Source organism: Grammomys surdaster, unplaced genomic scaffold (genome assembly GCF_004785775.1).
Source record: "Grammomys surdaster isolate TR1022 unplaced genomic scaffold, NIH_TR_1.0 278, whole genome shotgun sequence".
Taxonomy (NCBI): Eukaryota; Metazoa; Chordata; class Mammalia; order Rodentia; family Muridae; genus Grammomys; species Grammomys surdaster.
Window position 1 is genome coordinate 13133186 of NW_021604719.1, and position 23698 is coordinate 13156883.

Genomic DNA, 23698 nt, shown 5'->3' on the forward strand with positions numbered 1-23698 from the left:
TCTCTCTCTCTCTCTCTCTCTCTCTCTCTCTCTCTCTCTCTCTGCCTCTCTCTCTGTCTCTCTGTCTCTCTCTCTCTCTCTCTGCCTCTCTCTCTGTCTCTGTCTCTCTCTCTGTGTGTGTGTGTGTGTGTGTGTGTGTGTGTGTGTGTAGAGAGAGACACACTCAGGACCTTCTACATGGAAAGTATGTGTGATTTTAACAAACAGCTATTCAGTGAGACAAGGAAAATATTTTGAACAAATCATGTTGAAATAACATCCATAAGGGACAATAATAAATAAGGTCTCAGTGATTTCCAGGATCCCCAGTGCATGAGAGAGAGAGCTGGATGTGAGGTGTGGTAAGAGCAACAAGAGGTAGACAGAGCCATGACTGCAGTTATGTCGGGGACCGACTCAGAGAAAGCATGGTTCTGAGTATCTATCCGAGCCACACATTCCCTCCTCACAATACAAACCCATTCACTTTCCCCCACCACCAGCCCTTGCTGCTGGGGACTCAGAGACTGCTTGATTACAAGTGTACTATGGACTCCTTATCAGCCACAGGTCACAGACCCTTCTGAAGCCTGTGAGAAAGGCTTCTCACTCGGCAACACGAGCTTGAACACTCCTTAGGGCACCCCATCATGTGGCTGTGTGTCTGTGGAATGTTTTAAACTGCTGGGCTGGCATGAAGATAGTCTGTTCAGTTGCTTAGCTGAAGGTCCTTTACTTGGGTCACCAGGGGAAGGACTAAGACCTGTCAATTTTGTAAGAAACAAGACCCTCACTTAGTAATCACAAATTCAAGAGACTAGGAAAAGTTGCAAAGGTTTTATTTTACAATTCTGTAGACACTGATGTCAGCCTACTATAATGACTGGCATACCAGTTTGGCATTAAACAGTGATTTTTTTTTTTTAAAGCCCTAATTGCAAAAATGTCCTGCCCTTTTCCTGTATGTTGGGAGCCAACTCCTAGCAGAAAGCAGCTATCATCTTTGCAGCCATCTCGGGCCATATATTTGCAGGTTGATACTTTTCAACCCTGACAAAAGACTTGTTTTTCTAGCATGATGTTTTTGCAAGCAGCCCCCAACAGCTGAGCACACTCTGATAAATTTCTTGTTTTTCTCAGACATATCCTGGATTTGTTGTTTAATGTCCCCAGCTGCAAGGCACACATGGTAAAGTATCTCCGGCTGCACTCCCCTGCTTGTGCTTATATACCCACAATTGCCTTTGAATAAACGAGACTTGATCAGACACCCTGTCTTGTCTCCATTCTTCGTGTTTCTTGCCCCTCTATCCCCACTCTCTCTTGCAGATCCCATTGACTGACCCTTGGGCTGGGTCACCTGTAGGCTGGTACTCCAAAGAACTACACAACCTTTGTTCTCACCCTCCCCAAATCCCCAATCAAGGTTCAGAACACAAAGCCTTATCTATTGTATACCCTGGGTCTTAGGATTCCCTCCTTTTCCGATCATGAGCTCAGTCACATGGCAGAGTGCCTGTAACTTTTCAACCCTAGGATAAACTGAGATAGCCTTAGAAAGGCAGGCACCAGAGGCCAGCTAAGGGAAAACAAGAGTGGATGGGGAGGGTGGTGGTAGTGGGTAGCTGTTGACCTGTAATTGAGTGCTAAACCATCTCAAACTGAAAATGGAACACGATGTATGTATGTATGTATGTATGTATGTATGATGAATACATGCATGCATGCATTTAATAGAAGAGGTTTGAGAGGGTCAAAGCTCATGGTGTAGAGGCATGGCAGTATGCAACATGATTTATTTCTTGCAAAATAGAGGGTCAAATTGCCCTGGCCTCCACCAGCTTAGGTTAAAGGAAAAAACAAAACGAAAAACATTAAAAGGAATGCTTACAATAAAGGTCTGTAATTAACAGCACTTTAATAATATTTTAATCGTGATTAACCAAGTACCCAGAGGCAAGATGAGCCATTTTAATATCTCTGGAATAAGGGCTTACTTTAGCCTAAGGGTGTCTCAGAAAAAGCGGCTGCAGCAAACGTAGCCCAAGAACACAAGCGGGCCAGTGACCATAAAGCACAGTCAGGAGCGTCATCGGAGAGAGCCCAGCTTGGCGGAGGGCGAAGGTGGAAGCAGAAAAAAAAACAAAAACAAAACAAAAAAAAGCAGCCGGAAGGCCTGTCCGGAGCATCCGGGTGAGAGGCGGGAGGTCAGAGCGGAACCCGGAGCGCGGCCTTACCTTCCTTGGGGAAACTGCTAGGGTGCGTCGAACTCGCCTCCCAGCGGTGAGTTTTGTGATAGTGACGCTCGCCCGGGCCTGCAGAGGCGCCGCGGGCCCGCCCGCACGGGGGCGCCGGAGCACCGCCCTAAGGCCTTCCCTCCGCCCGCCGGAAGCGCTCTCCTGACCCTGCGCGCCGCGGAAGATGGCGCTGGAAGCTGGTGACATGGAAGAGGGGCAACTTTCCGACTCGGATTCCGACATGACAGTCGTACCTAGCGACAGGCCTCTGCAAATGGCGGTGAGCGAGGGGGCGCGCGGGAGACTGGGGATGGGCGCCGGGGGAGCGCGGCCGGGACTGAGAGGCGCGAGCGGCCTCCGGTTGCACTGAGGCCTCGCCGGCAACTCGGCTCGGCGGACAGCCTCACGGCATCCCGGAACAGGAGAGCATCCCTCTCTGGCGCCTTTTACTTGTTCAAACTAACCCCGCTCCTGCACTGCGGCCCCGGGAGACAGATTTTTTTTTTGTCCAAACGTAGAAATTAGGGACGGAGACATGAAACTGCGCATTTTTGCCTTAGTGAATAAGGAGCTCTCGGCATCCTCGGGGCCGGGTCTTTGGTGCCTCCCCCACCCACCTTCGAGCTTAATCAGCTTTCACGTGCAGCATGGAGGCACCAGGCATTGTTTCTGCTGTCCAGGGTTGTAGACGGCATCTCGCTGTGTAACCCAGGCTGCCCTGGCACTTGAGCTGTGGTCCTGCCTTTCATTCTCCACAAGTGTTGGGAGATCACAGACGTGCAGCACGGTGACTCTAGGCAGCTTCCTAATTGTGTGAGACTTTGTTGAGATTCCTATTACTTCTTCAGAAGGCTTTCCTGCAAGTCCACCAGCACTTAAATCTAGGCACTGTCGGGGTCGACAAAACTATTTAACTGCCATGTTTTGGTGTTCTGATGGAGCTGGTATGGCACATCACTAAGGGCTATAAACGATATGATGCATACACAATACTCAGTGCACACTGTAAGGTCTGGCCAGTGTTAGCAATTATTACTGGAGGAATTCAACAAATGCTTAGTTACATGTTTAGTATAAAAAGCAAAGATTGAGGACAAAGCTAGAGTTAGAAGAAATAAGTTCAGGTGCTTTATTGCATACTTGTTAAAAATAGTATTTCAAAATAGCTTCAAGAAGGCAAGGGGTGTAGCTCAGTGGGTAGAGTGCTTGGCTAGCATGCAGAGGCCCTGAATTCAATCCCCAGTACCCAGAGGCCATGTGTAGTGCACATCTGTATTCCCTGCAAATAAGAGGATTTTGACTCTTTACCATAAAGAAATGATAAATGTTTAAAATGATGGCTATTCTAACAGTCCTGGTTTGATCATTATGAAATATATACATGTATTGAAGCGTCATATTATACCCCATAAATGTGAGTAGTTACTATGTGGCAATTTTTTAAGCGATTACCTTCACATGTAGATGTCATAGAAAATTAATACTGCCTTCTTATTTTTAAGTCTCTTAAATTTTTTTTTACATTAATAATTTGGTTAACATAATGCTGTGAAATCTGAATTTTCAGGGTTGGTTGGTTGGTTGGTTGGTTGGTTGGTTGGTTTAAGGGGAGGACTCTTCATTGCCTACAATGTCCTCAAAACCAAGATCCTCCTGCTTCAGCCTCCTGAGCTCTGGTTACAAGTGTGCACTACTACATCTTGAATCCAGCAGTTAAAATTAATATGTCTGGGATTCTTCCAAATAGGAACATAACATCAGATTTGATTTGATATTTATTTATTGTAATAGGGACAGGCGAGGGTTATACAGTATATATCCTTGGCTGACCCAAGAACTATGTAGCTATGGCTGGTCTTGAACTCACAGAGTTAGAGATAACTCTGTTTCCCTAGAGTGCTGAGATTTAAGGATGTGTTCATCAAACCCTGCTACACCATCTTAAAGGAGTAGCCACAAAACCATATAAAAGAAGTTGATATATCCAACTAGAAAATAATGTTTTTGGAGAGAAAGATAACAGAGTTTTGTTTTGTTTTTAGTATTTATGTTTGTAAGTACGTTGCTGTCTTCGGACTCACCAAAAGAGGTTGTCAGATCCCATTACAGATGGTTGTGAGCCACCATGTAGTTGCTAGGAATTGAACCTCTGGAAGAGCAGTCAATGCTCTTAACTGCTGAGCCATCTCTCCAGCCCCAACAGAGTTTGTCTTAACTGCCAGTCATAGTTACTGTGTATGTCATTCTCACACATCCTTGTCTTTGAAGATGAGAAGTAAAAGTTTTAGTGAGTTTTTAGAAGCTCTTTCAAAACCAAGTTAATTTTAAGTTAGCTGTCTTTGGAGCGTGATTGTTTTGGATGCTCCAGTTGAATCATTCTCCCTCCTCCTCTTTTCTCCTTAACAAGGTCTTGCTGTGCAGCTTAGGCGAGGGCCTGAAGCCACTGTGTGACTTAAGTTGTCCTGATCCTCCTGCCCTAGGCTCTGGATCACTGGGATCACTGACATGTACGATACCTAAGTCATTGTGAAAATAGTCGGTGGGAGGTGGAAATTAATGTTCTGTGGAACTGACTGTCATGTCTTTGACTTGCAGAAAGTCGTAGGTGGGGGCAGTGCTGCGTGCGCACCAGTTTCACATTATCGGACTGTTAAACCTGTGGACTCCAGTGAGGAGAGTCTCGACTCCGACGACGATTGCTCTCTTTGGAAACGTAAACGACAGAAATGTCATAACACTCCTCCCAAGCCAGAGCCGTTCCCATTTGGACAGAGCGGTCAGAAACCAGCTCTCAACGGTGGAAAGAAGGTGAACAACATCTGGGGTGCTGTGCTACAGGAACAGAATCAGGATGCAGTGGCTACCGAACTTGGCATCTTGGGAATGGAAGGCACCCTTGACAGAAGCAGGCAGTCTGAGACCTATAATTACTTGCTTGCTAAGAAACTTGCTAAGAAGGAATCTCAAGAGTATACAAAAGAATTAGACAAAGATCTAGATGAATATATGCATGGTGACAAAAAACCAGGGTCAAAGGAGGAGAACGGGCAAGGCCATCTCAAACGGAAGCGGCCTGTCAGAGACAGACTGGGTAATAGAGTAGAAATGAATTACAAAGGCCGCTATGAGATCACAGAGGAGGATTCTCCAGAGAAAGTGGCTGATGAGATTGCCTTCAGGTGAGCACTGGAGCATATATCTGATGTTAATAGGAAATAAAATAGATATTAAATGTATTCCTTTCTGGGGTTTTGTTTTGTTGAGACAGGGTCTCTCTGTATTTCCTGGAGCTTGCTAGGCAAGGCTGGTCTCAAACTTTCAGATCTCCACCTGCCGCTGTCTCCCAGAGCTGAGACTAAAGATGTGTGCCACATCTGACTTGTGAGGGTTTGGGTTTTGGTTTGTTGGTTTGTTTGTTTTTCCTTAGTGGAATTAACCTGGAGCATATTTGACTCTGAATGCATTTGTGTCTCTTTAAAGAAAACTTTGAGCTGAAGATGTAGCTCATTTGGTACAGTGCTTGCCTAACATGTATGAGACCCCGAGTTCATCGTTAGTAACCCATAGACTGGGCATAGTGTTACATGCCTATAATCCCAGCACTAAGGAGACGGGAGACGGGGAGGTCAGAAGTTCAAGCTCATTCTCAAGTACACAGTGAGTTTGATGCCAGCCTGGGCTAGATGACATACTGTCTCAAAAAAAAGGTGGTCCCTGGTCTCACGTGGAAATAGAGAACTGATTACTGCAAGCTGTCTTCTGACCTCCATGTCTGTGTCACGGCACAGCCCCCCTACCAAAAAAAAGAAAGAAAGAAAGAGATGGATGGAATTTTTTAATGTTATAATCGAAGGTGAAAAATAAAATGACTGATATGTTATATGATAATCACTCATTTATAGTAACATGATAGCCGTTCATTTTTCAGGTGTCCTCCCCACACGGAGGCAAATTTATCCAGTTTTACAACCATTGCTTTTTTTTTTTTAAAGCAACTGTCACTTTTCAAACCTTTTCTCTCCATCACCTAGTAAAATCCTTAGTGTCCACACCCACGTATCCATTTAGTGCTAGGATCCCTGGTCTCCTTCCCAGACACGTGTACGTTACTTCTGTCCTTGTAAGTTCGCCACACACATTAGCCACGCAGTTTACGCTTTTATGCAATTTCTTTTTTATTTCTTTTTTTTCTCAACATAGGGTTTCTCTGTGTAGCTCTGAGACTAGGCTAGCCTTGAACTTACTCAGAGATACACCAGTCCCTGCTTCCCAAGTGCAGGGAGTAAAGGCCTGCACCACTATGTCTGGCTAGTTTCATCATTTGTAAGATCAACTTGCATTGTAGCAGGAACTAATTGATCCTTACTCTCCTCCTTTTTTGAGATGGGCTCACTTTGTACCTGGAATCCAATGTGTACATTGTTGCATTGTTGAACAAACCACTGAGCTAAATATGTAGGTCAAACTGGCCTCAAGCTCACTAGATAACTGCTTGCCTCTGCTTCCCAGGTGCCCGAATTACAGGTGTACGCCACTCAGTACACCTGCTTACTTTCTTTCATTTTCGAGAGGAGTGTTGCTTTTTGTGTGATTTGGGGGTTTTGGAAAGGTTTCCCATATCCCAGGCTGGCTTCAAATGTACTATGTAACAAGGTAGATCTTGAACTCTGGTCCTTCTGCTTCTGCCTTCCCAGGGTTGGAATCGATAAGTATGCACCACCATACTGACTGTTTTATTGCATGTGCGTAGATTTGAGTATCTCCAGAGTGGATGGACAATCTATGTTTATTTATTATGAAAAATGCCATTAATGAACCTTTGCTTGCAAGTCCTTGATCATATATTTTCATTTATTTTGGGTAAATAGAATTTTTTTGGATGGTATAAATTGACAATCCATCCATTTTTCACAAGTTCAGATTCTAATTAGGTTTTATTAGCTCTAAGTCACTAGTCACATATTTGAAAGTGAGTACTGGGATTAGGGAAACAAGTGTTTATTTTCAAGGCAACACCAGTACTGGTTTATTTTGGTTTTTGTTTTTAATAGTCAAGATGGCTGGGGTCTGGAAGATGGTTCATTAGTTAAGAGCACTGGCTGTTCTTTTAGAGAATCCATGTTTTATTCTCAGCACCCACACAGGAGCTCAGAGCCATCTCTAACCACAGTCATCCCAAGGCAATCCAGGCCCCTCCTTTTGGGCTCTGTGGCCACTGCTTGCAAGTGGTGCACTGCATACACGCAGACAAAACACTCATACAATAAACATCTTTTTCTGTTTCTGTTTGTTTTGTTTTCTCTGTTTTTGTTGGTTTTTGAGTCAGGGTTTCTTCTATGTATCCCTGTCTGTCTTGAGACCTGATCTGTAGGCCAGGTTGGCCCTCAGATGCAAAGATTAAAGGCATGCGCCATCACCACCCAGCTATAAAATCTTAAAAGTGTTACGGTCAGGTCTGGGTTTCAGGTCTAGTTGCAGGGGATCTGGTGCCCTCCAGGCCTCCTGGGCATCCAACATGAGACAGACATGCAGGCAATACACTTAAACATAAAAAATGTTAAATAGAAGTTTGAAGTTTGTATTTTGAGAAGAAATAGAGAATTAGAAGCCAAAGTCTTTCTTAGAGATAAGGACCTTAGGGCCAGTAGTTACCTGCCTTGCACAGGGTTGTTGACTTTGTGTCAGCAAAGGTCTGAAGCTGAGCCCTTGGTCGGTTGTTCTTCCTGGTCTGATGGTTTTTCCACAGTATTACATTGCCTCCTGTGAGGAGAAACCGAAACCCTGGGTCTGATTGGAAACAAAGAGGCCTCTGCACTGTTTTTCTTCATCTCTGGGGACATGGCTCGCTCTGACACCATTAGAAGAGTTACCCAAGCTACCTGTATTTTGTTTTATTTTGTGGTTTTGTTTTTTGTTTGTTGGTTATTTTTTTATTGTTGTTGCTGGTTTTGGTTTTTTTTAGGACAGGGCTTCACTATGTATGTAGCCTAGGCTGTCTTAGAATTTGATCTGTAGAGCAGGCTGGCCTTGAACTCACAGAAACCTTCCTGCTTCTTCCTCCTGAGATCTAGAATTAAAGGAATAGGCACCATGCTTGGTGGTCCCTGTATTTTTAATCTCTAAAGAGTGAAATGAAAATGATATGTGTTTAACATTTGAAAGAATTGACATTTACAGATAAGGTGGGTCCATTAAATTGAACTATTTTAGGAAACCATTTTCAGATATTGGACCGTTTAATTGTTAAGCCTAACTGAAAACATATTTTGTGTGTGTGTTATTTGTTTTGTCAGAAGTACATGGAGTTTACCATCCTTACATTTAGAGTTGGATTTATTCACCTTGCTTTGCATGTTCATTTATTTTCAGAATTGCCATAATCCAGTAAGGCAAACGAAGAGCCTTACTTTAGAGTGAATGTGAAACTTGAGGTTAATATCCTGCTGTGTGACTGAAGATGAGGCTGTTCCCATGGCAGCAACTCCACAGTTGATGGGTGGAAGTTGGGGAAGCAGGTGTTAGCACTGGAGATGAAAGTAGATTTCAGCAGGTAGTAAATGTGCTTTGTATTCTCATCAGGTTACAGGAACCCAAGAAGGACCTAATAGCCCGAGTAGTGAGGATACTTGGAAACAAAAAGGCCATTGAACTTCTGATGGAAACAGCTGAAGTTGAGCAAAATGGTGGTCTTTTCATAATGGTAAGGCTGCTTTATACTGTTTCTGCTTTTGTATTATCAGCTGGCTTTTTAAAAAGCAAAATGAACTTGCCTCTCTGTGCCCCATTCCCCCCCCACTCCCACCCCACCCCACCCCACAGTCCCCGTTTGATGACAGGGTTCATTCACTATGCACATAGCTCCAGCTATCCACAGACTTGAAATACCTCATCAGTGCTGGAATTGCAGGCTTGTGTCATTATGCTTCTTACAGGTTTAGTTTTAAGGCAGTTGCCTGGAAGTAATTGAAAACTCAAGTTTGAAGGGTTTTGTTTTGGAGCACAACTTACTGTGATTTAGCTAAATTATTTGGTTCCTTGTGTTCCGTCTCATCATATAAAAAAGATGAATCCTATGCTGTTAGAATTAGATGAGGTGGTCCACGTAAGGCATTGGTGCAAGGCCAGCCTGATTTACAGAGTAGGACCTTGTCTTGAAAACAAAACACTTGTTAAATTATAAAACCCAAGTAGGGGGCTGGAGAGATAGCTCAGTGGTTAAGAGTACTGGCTGCTCTTCCAGAGGTCCTGAGTTCGTTCAAATACCCCATGGTTCACAACCATCTGAGATCAGATGCCCTCTTCTGGTGTACATGAAGACAGCATACTCATATACATAAAAATAAATAAATAAATCTGAAACAATTAAAACCTAAGCAGAGCTGAGTGAGATGGGATGTGCCTGTAATCTCAGCATTCAGGAAAGCCAAGGCAAAAACGTTGCTGAGGATTTCAGGACAGCCTGGGCAAAACCCTGCCTCAAAAGTAAGTCAGTAAATCGCCAGTAGATACACAGTATACCCATGTGAATTAAAAGTCAAAGGTAATGGGTAGGAAAGAAAGATACCTGAAAAGCCCCCAGAGTGGGGTAGCACTAATGGGGGAGTGGTGGGGAAAATTTCACTGTTTCTTCTCTGGCAAGGCCGAGGGCAGCAGTACTTAGATAGCACTTAGATACAGATTTCATTCATTCAGCTTGTACTGGGAAGTGAGGATGAAATGTGTCTTCCTTTTGCTTGCTACTCTTGGTTTGTAGTGTGTTACCCAGTAGGCACAGCACAAGTAACATAGATAACATGCTGTAGGAATAGAGAGAAAAGAAACCTACAAGATTGATAGCATTGGAGGTTAGCAAGGGCCCAGTGGTTAAGGTTTCATAGTGTTCTTGGGAGGGCCCAAATTTAATTCCCAGTACCCATGTGGGACGGTGTACTAGTTATTGCTGTTTTGAAACACAATGACCAAAGGCAAATTGGCTTACATTTATCACTGAAGGAAGTGTTTATCAGTGAAGGAAGTTTGAACAGGAATTAAAACAGGGCAGGAACCTGGAGGCAGGAGCTGATACAGAGGAATGCTGCTTACTGACTTGTTCCTCCTGCTTTCTTATAGAACCCAGGGTCACCAGACCAGGGATGGCACTGCCTACAATGGGCTGTGCCTTCTCTCGTTGATCACTAATGAGAAAATGTACAGCAATTTATCAATGTACCTCAAGGCATTTCCTCAACTGAGGCTCCTCCGATAACTTTAGCTTATGTCAAGTTGAAGCAAAACCAACCAGTACAGGTGGCTTACAGCCTCTTTTAACTCCAGCCCCATGGGGAGTAGATGCCCTTGGCCTCTCTGGGTACTCTTGCTCACATACCACACATAATCTTAAAACTGACATTTTAAGTACTCTTGCTCACATACCACACATAATCTTAAAACTGACATTTTAAGTACACTGTTGCTGTTCTTAGACACACCAAAAGAGGGCATCAGATCCCATTACAGATGGTTGTGACCTCTGGAAGACCAGTCGGTGAGTTCTCTTAACTGCTGACATCTTTTTTTTTTTTTGGTTTTTCGAGACAGGGTTTCTCTGAGTAGCCCTGGCTGTCCTGGAACTCACTCTGTAGACCAGGCTAGCCTCGAACTCTCGAACTCAGAAATCCGCCTGCCTCTGCCTCCCAAGTGCTGGGATTAAAGGCGTGCGCCACCACCGCCCGGCCCGCTGACATCTTTTCAACCCAAAATTTACAAGAATTGATAATATTGGCTGAGGAAACAGCCCATAAACTTAAATTATAGAAGTCATCAACAAAACAAGATAAAATTAATCATACGTTTATATTTTCATTTACTTGAACATGAAGTTAAAGGTTTATTAGTAATGTAACTTTTTAAAAAAGAAAAGTATATATTCCTGTGAGTTAATAATACTGTTCTACCGAATATTGACATGAACAAAATTCAAGGACACTTTGATATGTCCTCTTTGAACAATTATTGAGTGCCCGCTTTGTACTGAGAGGTGTTGAAGACAAGAAAAACTCAGTTTATTGTAGTAATTATAAAGTTAGGCATGATGACACATGTCTATAATCCCAGCAGTTGAGAGACAGAGACAGAAGGATCACTGAGCTGGCCTATCTAGTAAGTTTCAGACTCACCAACGTCCATAATAAGACATGTCTCAAAAAAGAAAAACGAAGGAAGGAAGGAGGGAGGGAGAGAAGGAAAGACAAGACAAAAATGGCCTTTGAGATCATCCCTAGTTCTACTCTCATGAACAATCAGGTGACTTCTCAGATGTCCACTGACCTCCACTCCTATGCTGCAGAGTACACGCCTATCTTGAAAAATGTAATTGGTTTGTTTGTTTGTTTGTTTGTTTGTTTAAAAAAGAATAAATATAATTCAGGTGTGTTAGAAAGTATATACACTGTGGAAAAAGAAATAGATCAAAGAAAGGTATATAAGGAAAAGCTCAGAGAACTGTAAGTAGGTGGTCAGGGTAGAGGTCTGAATGGCCTTAAAAGTCAAAGCAGTAAGGACTGTGCTCAGGGAGCTGGGCTTGTAGCTCAGGGACTGAGAGCACTTGGCTAGCATGGCAAAGGGCCTGACTTCTCTCTCAACACTGTTAAATAATAAGTAATCAGTCTTCACAGATGAAGTTGTCAAAGAATACGTTTGAAATATTCTCACTTTGCCTGTGGAAGTGTCTGGTTTACTTCTTTATTCGTTTTTGTAGAATGGTAGCCGAAGAAGAACACCTGGTGGAGTTTTTCTGAATCTCCTGAAGAACACACCCAGCATCAGTGAAGAACAGATTAAGGTAATGATGATGACTGCATCCTTGGCTGTATGATACATCAGAAAGCCAGATTTAGGGCCCACATTTGTAATCCCAACACCCAGAAGCAGAGGCAGGAAGATGGCCACGCACATTCCAAGAAAGATCCCATTTTACAAGATGGAGGAGAGCCGTCTTAAGTAAAGATTTTATTAATGCTCAATTTTAAACACTAAATGAAAATATAAAATGAGTATATATTTTTGACTTAGATTCATTAGTGGTGACTTTCTTAGTTGACATTTGTTTCTGTTTTGTTTGGAAATAGACTGCCTGGTGTTCAGTTCTGCTTATTTCAACAAGCACTTTTTATTGTACTTATATTTTATAATACAGTTTTTTCTTTGAGAATTTGGCATATGCATACAATGTATTTTAGTTATATTCCCCATCTAGCTACTCCCAGATCTCCCTAACATGTCTCCCTCCTAGCTTTGTGTCTCCTTGTGTTTGTTTTTAGTAATCCACTAGTCTAGTTAGTGCTGCTTATGGCCTGTCTACTGTAGTGCAGGCTTCACTTCTAGCAGTATAGGGTGTTTTGTTTTGTTTTGTTTTGTTTTGTTTTATCTGCTCTTGAGATTCCTACAGGAAATATTAGTTTCATTCTTTTATTGCACATCTGAAATTTCTCGCTCCCCCCTTTTTAGTCCTTATGGGAGTTAGGTCTTTGGAGGAATACAGTTTGTGTGTCTCCTTGGTGGCCCAGTTGTTGAGCGATAGAGATTGTACTTGATGTTCTTTCCTCCACTGTAATCTTCCTGTGGGTAAATGATGATCCTCTCGGGGCACACTGGATAGCAGGGTGTTATTTTCAGAAACTAGATTGACTTCGTGAAAGGGATTATCTTGACCATGAGCATATGACTTGATCTCAGCCACAGTTTTCTCATCTATAAAGTAAGAGACTTTAGAGCAGGGGAAGTACCTCAGTTAGTGAGGTGTCTGCCACAAACGCATGAGGGCCTGAGTTCATAGCCCCAACATTCACATAAATATGCCTGCTACTGGGTTTGATGGTGCATGCTTTTAATCCCAGCACTCAAAGGAGAGGCAGGCTTATCTCTGGAGTTTATGGCCAGCCAGGACTACATAGACTCTGTCTCAAGGCTAGAGAGATGGCTCAGTAGTTAAGAGCACAGACTGCTGTTCCAAAGGGCCCAGGTTCTAGCCCCCACATGATAGCTCACAACTGTTTGTAATTCCAGCCTGAGTGCTAGGTTTAGTGAGAGATCCTGTCTCAGAAAGATAGAGGGATCAAGGAATACATCTGATGTCCATATCTGACCTCCAGGGTTATGTACACACACATACGAACACGCACACGCACACACTGCCTGTTTAGCAGTGAAATGGGAAATGTTGTAAGGGATTAAATAACATGATATTGGTGGAGGGGTGGAGAGGACACTTGCTCTCTGTTCTGTTCCCTTTTCTTTGCAGTTATGTCTAGCCTTAAATTTAAAATTCTGTTGCCTCCACTTCCTGGATGTAGTATTACAGTATCATGCCTGGCCTAAGAGATATTTTGAGTAATCTTGGACAAATGGTTCCCAGAGACAAACAGGAAGACAATAATATTCACTGGCCCTGGGCCCAGCACCGATACTATTTGAACTCCAGGGTGTGAGAGGAGGTTTTCCCTGTTACACAAATAAACAATAGAGGAATAGCATTGCCTGAGGCCACTTAAAACACTCTGACTCTAAAATTAGTGATTTCACCATCCTCCATCTTTGAATTTTTGGGAATTTTGCACTACGGTAATAGAAACTGTCTGGGCAGGCGCTGGAGAGAGAGCTCAGCAGTAAGCACTTGCTGGTTCCCAGCACCACGTGCAGCTTACAGTTACATACAAGTCCAACCCCAGGAACTCGGACCTCCTCTGATTTGTGTAGAGAACAGATAATGGGAAGAGTTTCTTTCCAACATGTTGGCCCCTTGGATCATCAGGATTGGTGCAGGTACCTTTGCCCACTGAGCTGCCTCACAAGCCTGATTGTTTTCCTTCTACTTCCCTTTCTTCCTCCCTTCCTTCCTCCCTTCTTTCCTTCCTCCCTTCCTTTTTCTTTCTCATTTTTCCCCATTTGGGTTTTTTTGTTTGGTTGATTGGGGGTTTGGGGGTTGGGGGGGAGGAGCTGTTTTTGGTTTTGTTTTTTGTTTATTGTCTATTCTTATTGAGAAACTTTGTAGTTTAATAATTAAGTTGTAGAAAATATAAAGGAGACCAGCAGCAAGCAGATTTGAGGCCATTAGGGCTACATAGTAATATCCTGTCTCAAAAAGGGAGAGAAATAAGGGTGCGTGTGTTGGGGTTCAGGAATCGCCATATGAACACTGATCTCAGTTAAGCAAGAATAGTTTATTGAACACACACCCTAATACTAGTCAGACCAGGGACATACATAGCTTAGAATTATCTGAACTGTGACAACAGATATCATTTTCTGTCAGCTTATAAAGGAAAAAACCACAGTGTGTTCATATGCAGGTGTAGGAAGAGCTGCCTGACAGTCAGCTTTGACTCAAGATATATTAAACATAACAGTTCATTTTGACTTTTAATTTGATGGGCCTACGTAAAGTCTTGTGGAAGTTCTTAAGATTAGCAAACCTCTTACAGAACATTCAGAACATATAGAACGAAACAGGGTCTGTGGTCAGCATATCCTTGCCCTGAGCCAAGTCATTTCTCTATTTCATGGGCTGGCAGGCGTGTTACAGCAACAGTATGAAATAGCTGGCAGGCATGGAACAAAATGGCCCCAGCTATGCTGGGGCTAGGGGGTGGAGGCAGTCAGACCATAACACATGTTTGTGTTTGGAAAAAAATGCAAGGGTTTGTTGGCTTTTGTTTTTGAGACAGCATCTCACTGTGCAACCCTAGCTTGCCTAGAACTCACAGCAATCTATCTGCCTCTGCTCCATGAGTGCTAGGGATAAAGCTGTGCACCAGGCCTCACTCGCAGTTTGGTTTTGATAAGACTTGCAGTGTTTGGTGGGAAAGGAACTTCATAACCATTTACTGCTTTGCCAGACATTATTAGTGAGAACTTTTCTTCTTAAGATCAAGAAACCTAATAAATTAAAATGTGTTTGTACATAGAATAGAGGTGCTTCATTCCTTTTGAAACCAGGTTGTAGTGATACACACCTATAATCCCAGCAAATGGGAGGCAGAAGGTAGCCTGGTCTAAACAGTGAGGTCTAGGCTAGTCATGGCAGTGTAATGAGACTGTCTTCTAACAAGTATATATTTATTTATATTGGTTTTGCTCCTCACAATACATTTTTGATTGTCGATCTTTTGGATGAGGTAGCCATAAACTACAAGTTGTGGGTACTATGCTCTTCAATATTTATGTTTATTTTATATATGTGAGTGTTTGCATATATGTATGTATATGTATCATGTGTGTGCAGTGCTGTCAGAGGAGAGTATGAGATCCCCTAAAACTGGAGTTAAAGGTGTTATGTGTTAGTGTTGTAAACTAAATCCAGGTCCTCTTTAAAAAAAAAAACAAAAACAGTAAATGCTCTTAACTGCCATTTTTCCTGTCCCTACAATAATATTTTTAAGAGCTAGAATCATTACATTTTGCAAGTGCTGTGTTCTTAAGCACATAGTCACTTGGTTTAATTTCCTAGTACATACATATATAGTTAAGACATTTCAAGTTTTATACTCTTATTTTTCTGGGGTGGGTGTGTGTGTGTATGATTGGTTATAGTTTATTTAAAGTCTAAACAAGATTTTCCCGTGGTAGCAAGCAGATAGATACGTGGTACAATGTGTTACTGTAGAGTGAGCACGGCCTCCTTGATAGCAGACTGTTTGAATACAGCAGCCTGCACTTACACGGTGAACTGTGTTTGAATACAGCAGCCTGCACTTACACGGTGAACTGTGTTTGAATACAGCAGCCTGCACTTACACGGTGAACTGTGTTTGAATACAGCAGCCTTCACTTACATGGTGAACTGTGCTCTGGTAATGAGGTCACTAGGATTTGTTTGTGAGAAGTAGATGGCTGGCCTGTGAAGGCCTGACTCATAGGATACTTGTAACAAATAATATGGGGTGGTTTCTTGTTTGCTATTTTTCTTACCCAAAGTTCTTTTTATTTCAGGACATTTTCTACATTGAAAACCAAAAGGAATATGAAAATAAAAAGGCTGCTAGAAAAAGAAGAACACAACTTTTGGGGAAGAAAATGAAGCAAGCTATTAAAAGTCTGAATTTCCAGGAGGACGATGACACATCACGAGAAACATTTGCAAGTGACACTAACGAGGCCCTGGCCTCTCTTGACGAAGCCCAGGAAGGACCAGGTGAGACCAAGCTGGATGCCGAGGAAGCCATCGAGGTGGACCATCCTCAGGACCTGGACATCTTCTAAGCACGTTTCGAAGAATAAACCTTTGTTTAAAAAAAAAAGTTGTTACCATTTCTACTGAGGTCGCTTTACTGTGCACTGAAACTGGAGAAAGGAGCGCTGTTTCTGTCCTTTGAAGTAGTCGTGTATGTCGGCAGCAGCGTGGAAGTTCAGCACGGGTTCATTTCTCGTTCTGCTGCATGTGCTGACTGTTAGCCTAGGTGGAGCTGTGACTGCTCTGTCCAGCTCACTGTTTCATGCCATTAAGACACTTTGGTTTTCTGATTCATCTTTGTGGGGAACTATGCTTTGGTTTTAACACATTCCATTAAAATAGTCTGTAATATGTATAAATTGTTCATCTGTTCCATTCAACAATGGGCAGGGTCTTGGTATGGGCTGACCCATCCCACCTTGGCCTAGGCAGTGCTGAGATATGAGCCTGTGCCACTGTGTCTACTACTTTGTGGCATTGTTTTTAAAGTTATTAGTGTGCATGAGACGGGAGGTGTGGAGGCTGTGCATGTGGCGGTAAAGGGCCTTTGTGGAGTCAGATATCTCTACCCTTGAAGTGGTTTCTTGGTTTCAGGGCCCTGCGCTTCAAACAGCTTTACCTGCTGAGCCCTTTGAGTTTTATAGACAGAAACTTAAGTCTGTACTGAAGCTTCTTAACATTTATTTGACGTGGGGGATCTCCATATGTAACTCTGGCTGTCCTAGAATGCACTATGTAGATCAGGCTGGCCTATGTAGCCAATGATGGCCTTAAACATTTGGTCCTCCTGCCTCTTCCAAGTGCCGAGATTACAGGTATGTACGACCACACTTGGTTTGTACAGTGTTAAAGATAGAACCTGCAGTTCAGTCATGCTAAGCAGGTACCGCCAACTGAACGACATCCCCAGGCTCTGGTTCAGTGTATTTTTCCTTTGTCAAGTTTACAGTGTCTCCACATACTCTCATTTTTAAACCATTCATAATGTTTTTCATGAAGAGATGTACACACACACAGCAAAAAGCTCTACCCTGCATCCTCATGCTCCTGAGGGTTGCTGTGGCAAAGACGATTGTTACATCAATGGCAACAGTTTCATCAGAATTGACTGTGGGAGGTTCTAGCTGAGAATTCTGTCATTTCTGCCAGTGATGGCTTCAGAAAAAGATGCTGGTCCTGCCTTACCCAAACTCGACAACAACCGAACAGCAGAGAACACATCCAAACCTGTTGAAGAGCAGCCTCGACAGGTCAGGTAAACAGGAGGGGCGGGAGGCAGCGATTGACGACTCTGCAGACTTCTCTGAGAATCTTCAATCTTTATTCTTTGGGGCCGGTGAGAAGGGTAAGGTAGCGCACACACACTTGGTGGATGAAGCAACACTCCCAACAAGCTCCAACTTTATTCTTCCACTGTTTATATATTCCAGCAAAAATCTATCTAGCAGTATAAAAATTACAATATGGTTACATTCTATTTTTCTTCTAGTGAGTGATTATTTAAAAAAAAAAATAGTATGTTCCTAATACCTTTACATGAATAAACATTTTATGTATTACAGATAAAAAATTATTTTCAAGAACCCACATAAATTCATGTCCAAATAAGTTAATAGATCAACAAAGTATAAGCAAGATTTTTTTTTTCAGCCAGTTTTTCTTACTGACAGGAAAAAGTCATTTCTATTTTAAATCCTCAGGGTGCATACCTACTCATTAACATTTTTTTTTATTAAATGATATTGAGAGGCTGAGGGCAAAAACAGATAGAAGAAACTTATCAGCACCTTGATCATCAGCCCAGCTTTAACAAGAAAGACATGTCCCAGCTGGTACTAGTAAGGCTGCCATTGTGGTTCCCTGCCCTCAAAAAAAATCCCTCAATTATCAAAAGTGTGCCTTTCTGAACTAAATTGTTCCCCAAGATATTCTACATCAAGGCCACTAATAAAAACATCTTTACCTAACTTTATTAACAATCTACATCTCCAAATTCTAAGGATAGCGGGGAATCATTAACCTGCTGCAGCAGCAATGTTTGAAAAAGATCAATCACTAATACCATGTCAATGGCATAGCTCTTAATCCCAGTGAGGGGCTGGAAACCCCCTTAGAGTTTTATACAACTCATAGATTAGAAGGGATGTGATGACCATGAGGACAACCAGCAGAACGAAACCACAACGGCATGAAGTCCTCAGGAGGCACACCCATCATGGCTGTGCTAACAGGTGAGCCACATTCCATGAATTCTGAAGCTGTTTTGCTTTTCCTCCTGCACAGCCCCCAACTCAAGCCTGCCAATAAGTAAAGACCTCAGGGTCTGGACTGGTGGTTTGTGGGGTTGAATTAGACAAGGAACAGGACCTCACACATGTTAGGCCAGTGCTCTACCATCAGCCTCCTCCACGTCTCTTCCACAACAGGGTCTCAAGTAGTCCAAGCTGGACTTGACCTCTCTATACAGCTGACAATGATTTGGACTCTATCTTATTCGTCTACAGTGCTAGGGATACAGGTGTGTACCACCAAGCAATGCTAGAGATGGGACTCCAGTTTATGCATGTTAGGCAAGTTCTCTACCACCTAAACTGCACCCCTTGTCAGCCCCTTAAAATTGTTATTTCTCTTAATTTAAAAAAATTGCTTATATGTATTTGCATGAATTTATGGATGTGTGTATGTGTGTGTGTCCCTCCGTCCATCCATCCATCCTTGGAGGCCAAGAGAGGGTGTTAGTTACATTTTGGGGAAATTGGAGCCATAGGCAGTTGTGAGCAGCACAATGTGGGTGTGCTGGAAACTGAACTCCTGTCCTCATGGTGACAGAACACTCAAGAGCTCTTAACTGCTCAGCCATCTCTGCAGCAGCCTCTGATTTTTTTTTTAATTGAAAATGTGTTTTTGTCAGATGAAATACATCCCAACCACACAGTTAGCCTTCCCTCCACTCCTCCCGACCCTCCTCCCCACCTCCCCTTGTCCCCCAGATCCATTCCCATTCTGTTTCCTCTTCCGAAAAGAGCAGGCAAAAAAAATCAGAGCTACACCTACTTCCACTGTTAGTGGAAGTGTCCCACAAAAACACTATCTGACAGCTGTAACATATACACAGAGGACCTGGTACAGACCCATACAGGCCCCGTGCTTACTGCTTCAGTCTCTCTGAGCCCATGCGAGTCCTGCTTAGCTGACTTGGTGGGCCATGTTCTAGAGCCCTCATCCCCTCTGACTCCTACAACCTTGCCTCCCCCTGCTTTGAGATACTGTCTCCTAAATTTTCCACACTGGTTTGGAGTTTGTGATTTCTCTTTGTTGGCCTCTCACATAGCTGGGACTGCAGGTGTGTACCTCGAACTCTTCATGATGGCAGAGGTTTTTGTTGTCGATTTGATCTGCAGTCTGGGGCCTACGTACAAGAGTACAGTAACTTTGTGCTTTGTCTTAGTTACTTTGCCATTGCTAGGAAGAGGCACCCTGGCCAAAACAACTTAGAGAAAGTTTATAAGAAGCTCTAGTTCCAGAGGGCTAGCCCATGACCATTTTGGGGAGCATAGCAGCAGGCTGGCAGGCACAGTCCTGGAACTGAGAAGTCATATCTCATAAAGAAGCACAAGGCAGACAGAAGGAGCTAACTGAGGTGGATAGTGAAGGCTTTTTCAACCTCAAAGCCCACCCCCAGTGACAGACCACCTCCAACAAGGCCACGCCTTCTAATCCTTCCCACACAGTTCCACTACTGGGGACTAAGTATTTAAATGATCATATGAACCGATGAGGCCATTCTCATTCAGACCACAACAGGTTTCTCCTTTATACAGAAAGCTTGATGTTACATAGAGAAGTTTATGCAGGGATAGTGAGTCTGACTTAAGTATAGAGCCTGGATAAAGAATCCAAATCAGTCTTCCCTGCATCCTTTTCTTTCTTTTCTTTGGCTTCATATCTCCATTGGACAATTGAAAGGTATGAAGCAACTTATGGTTTACTATATTCATTCTTAAAACTAGATTATAGGGGCTGGAGGGATGGCTCAGTAGTTAGGAGTACCTGCTGTTCTTCCAGAGCTCCAGAGTTTACTTCCTGGCACTCAACATTGAGCAGCTCACAAGTGCTGCTAATTCCAGCTCCAGAGACTCTAATGCCCATTTCCGGTCTCTGAAAAGCACCTTCTCACACACACCAAATAAAAATGAAAATCTGGGTTGTATGTCCATTTGTAGTTGGAGTACCCATACCCAGCCCTAACTTGATCTTGCTGATACTTGGGTTGGTTGGTGTCGTGCAAGGGTCTCACTGTGGCCCTAGCTGGCCCTGTACTCAATAAGTAAACTAGGATGGTCTCCATAGCAATCCTCTTGCTTCCTGACTGTTGGGATAATCAGGCCTGAGCTACCATACCCAGATGGCTGGCTACTGAGAGATTTAAAGAGTTGGCTCACTGTTAGATGAACCTGTATCACAACTGTCCCTCAGCTGCGGGATCTGAGGAACACAACCGCGTCCATTCTTTAGAGTGACACGGACACAAATTAACTCAAGATCTCCTTTCTCCTTTCCTAATTGATCTTCAGGTGTGACGATATTCACTTGCCTCGGTTCTCACTAAAGCAAGGGATGATCCCAACACGTTACGTTATGCCTTGGAAAGAAAACATGAAATTCAGAAATGTGAATCTAAAGGTATTTTCTCATAAATATTCAGGTTAAAGCCTGCCTACGACAGATAGAGATAAAGATGTTTTCCACCAAGCCTGACAGCTTGAGTCTGACCTGTGACTCACAGGATGGAAGGAGACGTCTGAATTCTGCATGTTGTCCTCTACACACATGCATGCCCACATGTGCAGGCATATACACTACGTAAACTAAAACATGATAATAAAAAATAATTTAGTATAATCTCTAAGGCATATATAGCTATATGAAACTATTTTTATGTATTTTCACTTATACGTGTAAACCAAAGTAACGCAAATACAAACTTAAAATGGATACACTACAGCATTTGAAAAGGTCATATCAGACTCACTTGCTGTGTTAGAGGCTCAGCAGGAGTAGGTGTCATGAATAGTAAAGTTACAGTTAAATATTCATCAGAGAGCCATGAAAACAGCTGGGTTAGATCTACAGATAAGACTTGCCCACTCAGTGCTACTAGCTGATTTGAAAACATTTTCCAAATTCAGATTGGTTATTATACATCTCTTCTTTTCCCTTCCCCTCCCTTCCCTGTCCTCCCTTCCTCTTCCTCCTCCTCTTCCTCTTCTCTTTCTTCTCCTTTCCTCTCCTCCTCCTCCTTCTTCTCTCTCTCTCCCTCTCTCTCTCTCTCCCTCTCTCTCTCTCCCTCTCTCTCTCTCTCTCTCTCTCTCTCTCTCTCTCTCTCTACGTCTCAATTCTAGATTGTCCTAGAACTCACTTTATAGCCCTGGCTGGCTTTGAACTTATGGCCATCCCCCTTCCTCAGCTTCCCCAGTGCTAGGATTATAGGCATGAGCCACCACACCTGTCTAGTAAGTTGTTTCTTTAATGAGGTTAGAATGCATTATAGTATAAATAATTTGCAAATTTCAATAGAATAAATAGTTAATGTTGAATAAGAATATGTTTTGGCAAGCTGGGCGTTGGTGGCGCACGCCTTTAATCCCAGCACTTGGGAGGCAGAGGCAGGCGGATTTCTGAGTTCGAGGCCAGCCTGGTCTACAGAGTGAGTTCCAGGACAGCCAGGGCTATACAGAGAAACCCTGTCTCGAAAAACCAAAAAAAAAAAAAAAAAAAGAATATGTTTTGGCAAGACAGAAGTCTTACAAATTATTTTTACATAGGATAAAATAGATTATAAAACATGGCTTATTATATCTTTATAAAATGCTCATGTACAATGCTACCCTGGAATGTGTGTTTTTTACCTAATACTTTAGAAAAACAAAAATCTAAAGAAATTAAAACTCAGGCAGCAAATGCCAGTATATATATGTTTTTTTTTTTTTTTCTGGAGACAGAGACAGGGTTTTTCTGTATCACCCTAGATGTTCTGGAAAACTCACTTTGTAGACCAGGCTGGTCTCATACTCACAGAGATATACTTGCCTCTGCCTCCCAAGTGCTAGAATTAAAGGTGTCTGCCACCACTGCCTGTCAATATGCTTATTATTAAGACTTTCTTCAATTTTATTTAATGTGTGTGTGTGTGTGTGTGAGAGAGAGAGAGAGAGAGACAGAGAGACAGAGAGAGACAGAGACACAGAGAAAGGCAGAGAGAGACAGAGTGAGTCTCAGAGTCTCACTTATATCTCTGGCTGTCCTGGAACTTGCATATAAACAAGGCTGGCCTCAAACTCAGAGAACCATCTAATTCTGCCTCCCTAGTGCTGAGATTAAAGGCACTATATACTACCATGGCTTGTTTTTCTTCAGTCTTAGTATTGGGCTTTATTCAGACAATTTGATGGCTTAACAAACAGCATTGCATGGTGACACAGTACTTGAATTACCCTCTTCACCTATGAGAAATAGAAGATACAAACTCTGTGAACTGGGTGTATTAGAGAAAGCTCACAGACTTTTATAAAAAGTATGTTTCGTTAATTTCATGTGTAAATGTGTGTGCACGTGTGGGTGCACTGCTTCATTCACCATGCGAGTCCCAGAGACTGAACTCAGATCGTAAGCCCTTCTTTCTTTTCCTTGTGTTTTGTTGTTTTTGTTTTATTTTGGTTTTGCTTTGTTTTGCTTTTGTTTGGCTGTGAAGATTGACCTCCAGGCGTTATGCATTACTAAGCATACTGTACCATTGAGCTGACATCTTCAGCTGGATCTTTACAGATTTTAGGATGTTTCACTTTTACAATGTAGTCTAATGTATTATGAACAATTTTTACAATATTGCCAGTGACTCTGTGTACAGAGTTCTACCTTAAGGAGTTACCATGACATATAAAAAGAGAATTAATGAAATAACATGATCACATGGAGTACCTGCTAATACACCCTAGCTTCTCTTTCCTTTTCCTTAATTGCTGATGCACTTACATAAATGCAATTCAGAAGTTAAAAAGAAAAAAAAAGTCAGACATAGTGGCACACACATTTAATCTCAGCACTTGGAAGGCAGAGGCAGGAGGATCTCTGTGAGTTCGAGGCCAGCCTGGTCTTCATAGATCCAGAACAGCAAAGCCTACCCAGTGAAATCCAGAGAGAATGATCAAGGGGGAAGGAAAAGAGGGGGTGAGGGGGAGAGAGAGAGAGAGAGAGAGAGAGAGAGAGAGAGAGAGAA

At 42.7% G+C, this 23698-nt stretch overlaps 2 protein-coding genes across 2 annotated transcripts in view; both read left to right on the forward strand.

The window, feature by feature from the left end:
* Positions 1–2245: 2245 nt before the first annotated feature.
* Positions 2246–16781, forward strand: Phax (phosphorylated adaptor for RNA export). Its single transcript, XM_028777178.1, has 5 exons — positions 2246–2496; positions 4812–5395; positions 8796–8916; positions 11953–12036; positions 16182–16781. The coding sequence occupies exons 1-5, from the start codon at positions 2401–2403 to the stop codon at positions 16449–16451; spliced, it is 1155 nt and encodes a 384-aa protein (XP_028633011.1). The 5' UTR covers positions 2246–2400; the 3' UTR covers positions 16452–16781.
* Positions 16782–17431: 650 nt separating this feature from the next.
* Positions 17432–23698, forward strand: part of Tex43 (testis expressed 43) — a 7179-nt gene continuing 912 nt past the window's right edge. Inside the window, exons 1-2 of the mRNA XM_028777111.1 lie at positions 17432–17677; positions 20997–21105. Coding sequence (XP_028632944.1) covers positions 17574–17677; positions 20997–21105 — 213 coding nt within the window. The 5' untranslated portion in view covers positions 17432–17573. The remainder of the gene's footprint in view (positions 17678–20996; positions 21106–23698) is intronic.

Bases quoted from the DNA above. Each gene is read 5' to 3' on its own strand.
- Phax (XM_028777178.1), top strand. From the start codon at position 2,401: ATGGCGCTGGAAGCTGGTGACATGGAAGAGGGGCAACTTTCCGACTCG. The intron at 2,497-4,811 runs GTGAGCGAGGGG...TTTGACTTGCAG, and splicing joins ACAGGCCTCTGCAAATGGCG to AAAGTCGTAGGTGGGGGCAG. The intron at 12,037-16,181 runs GTAATGATGATG...TTTTTATTTCAG, and splicing joins TCAGTGAAGAACAGATTAAG to GACATTTTCTACATTGAAAA.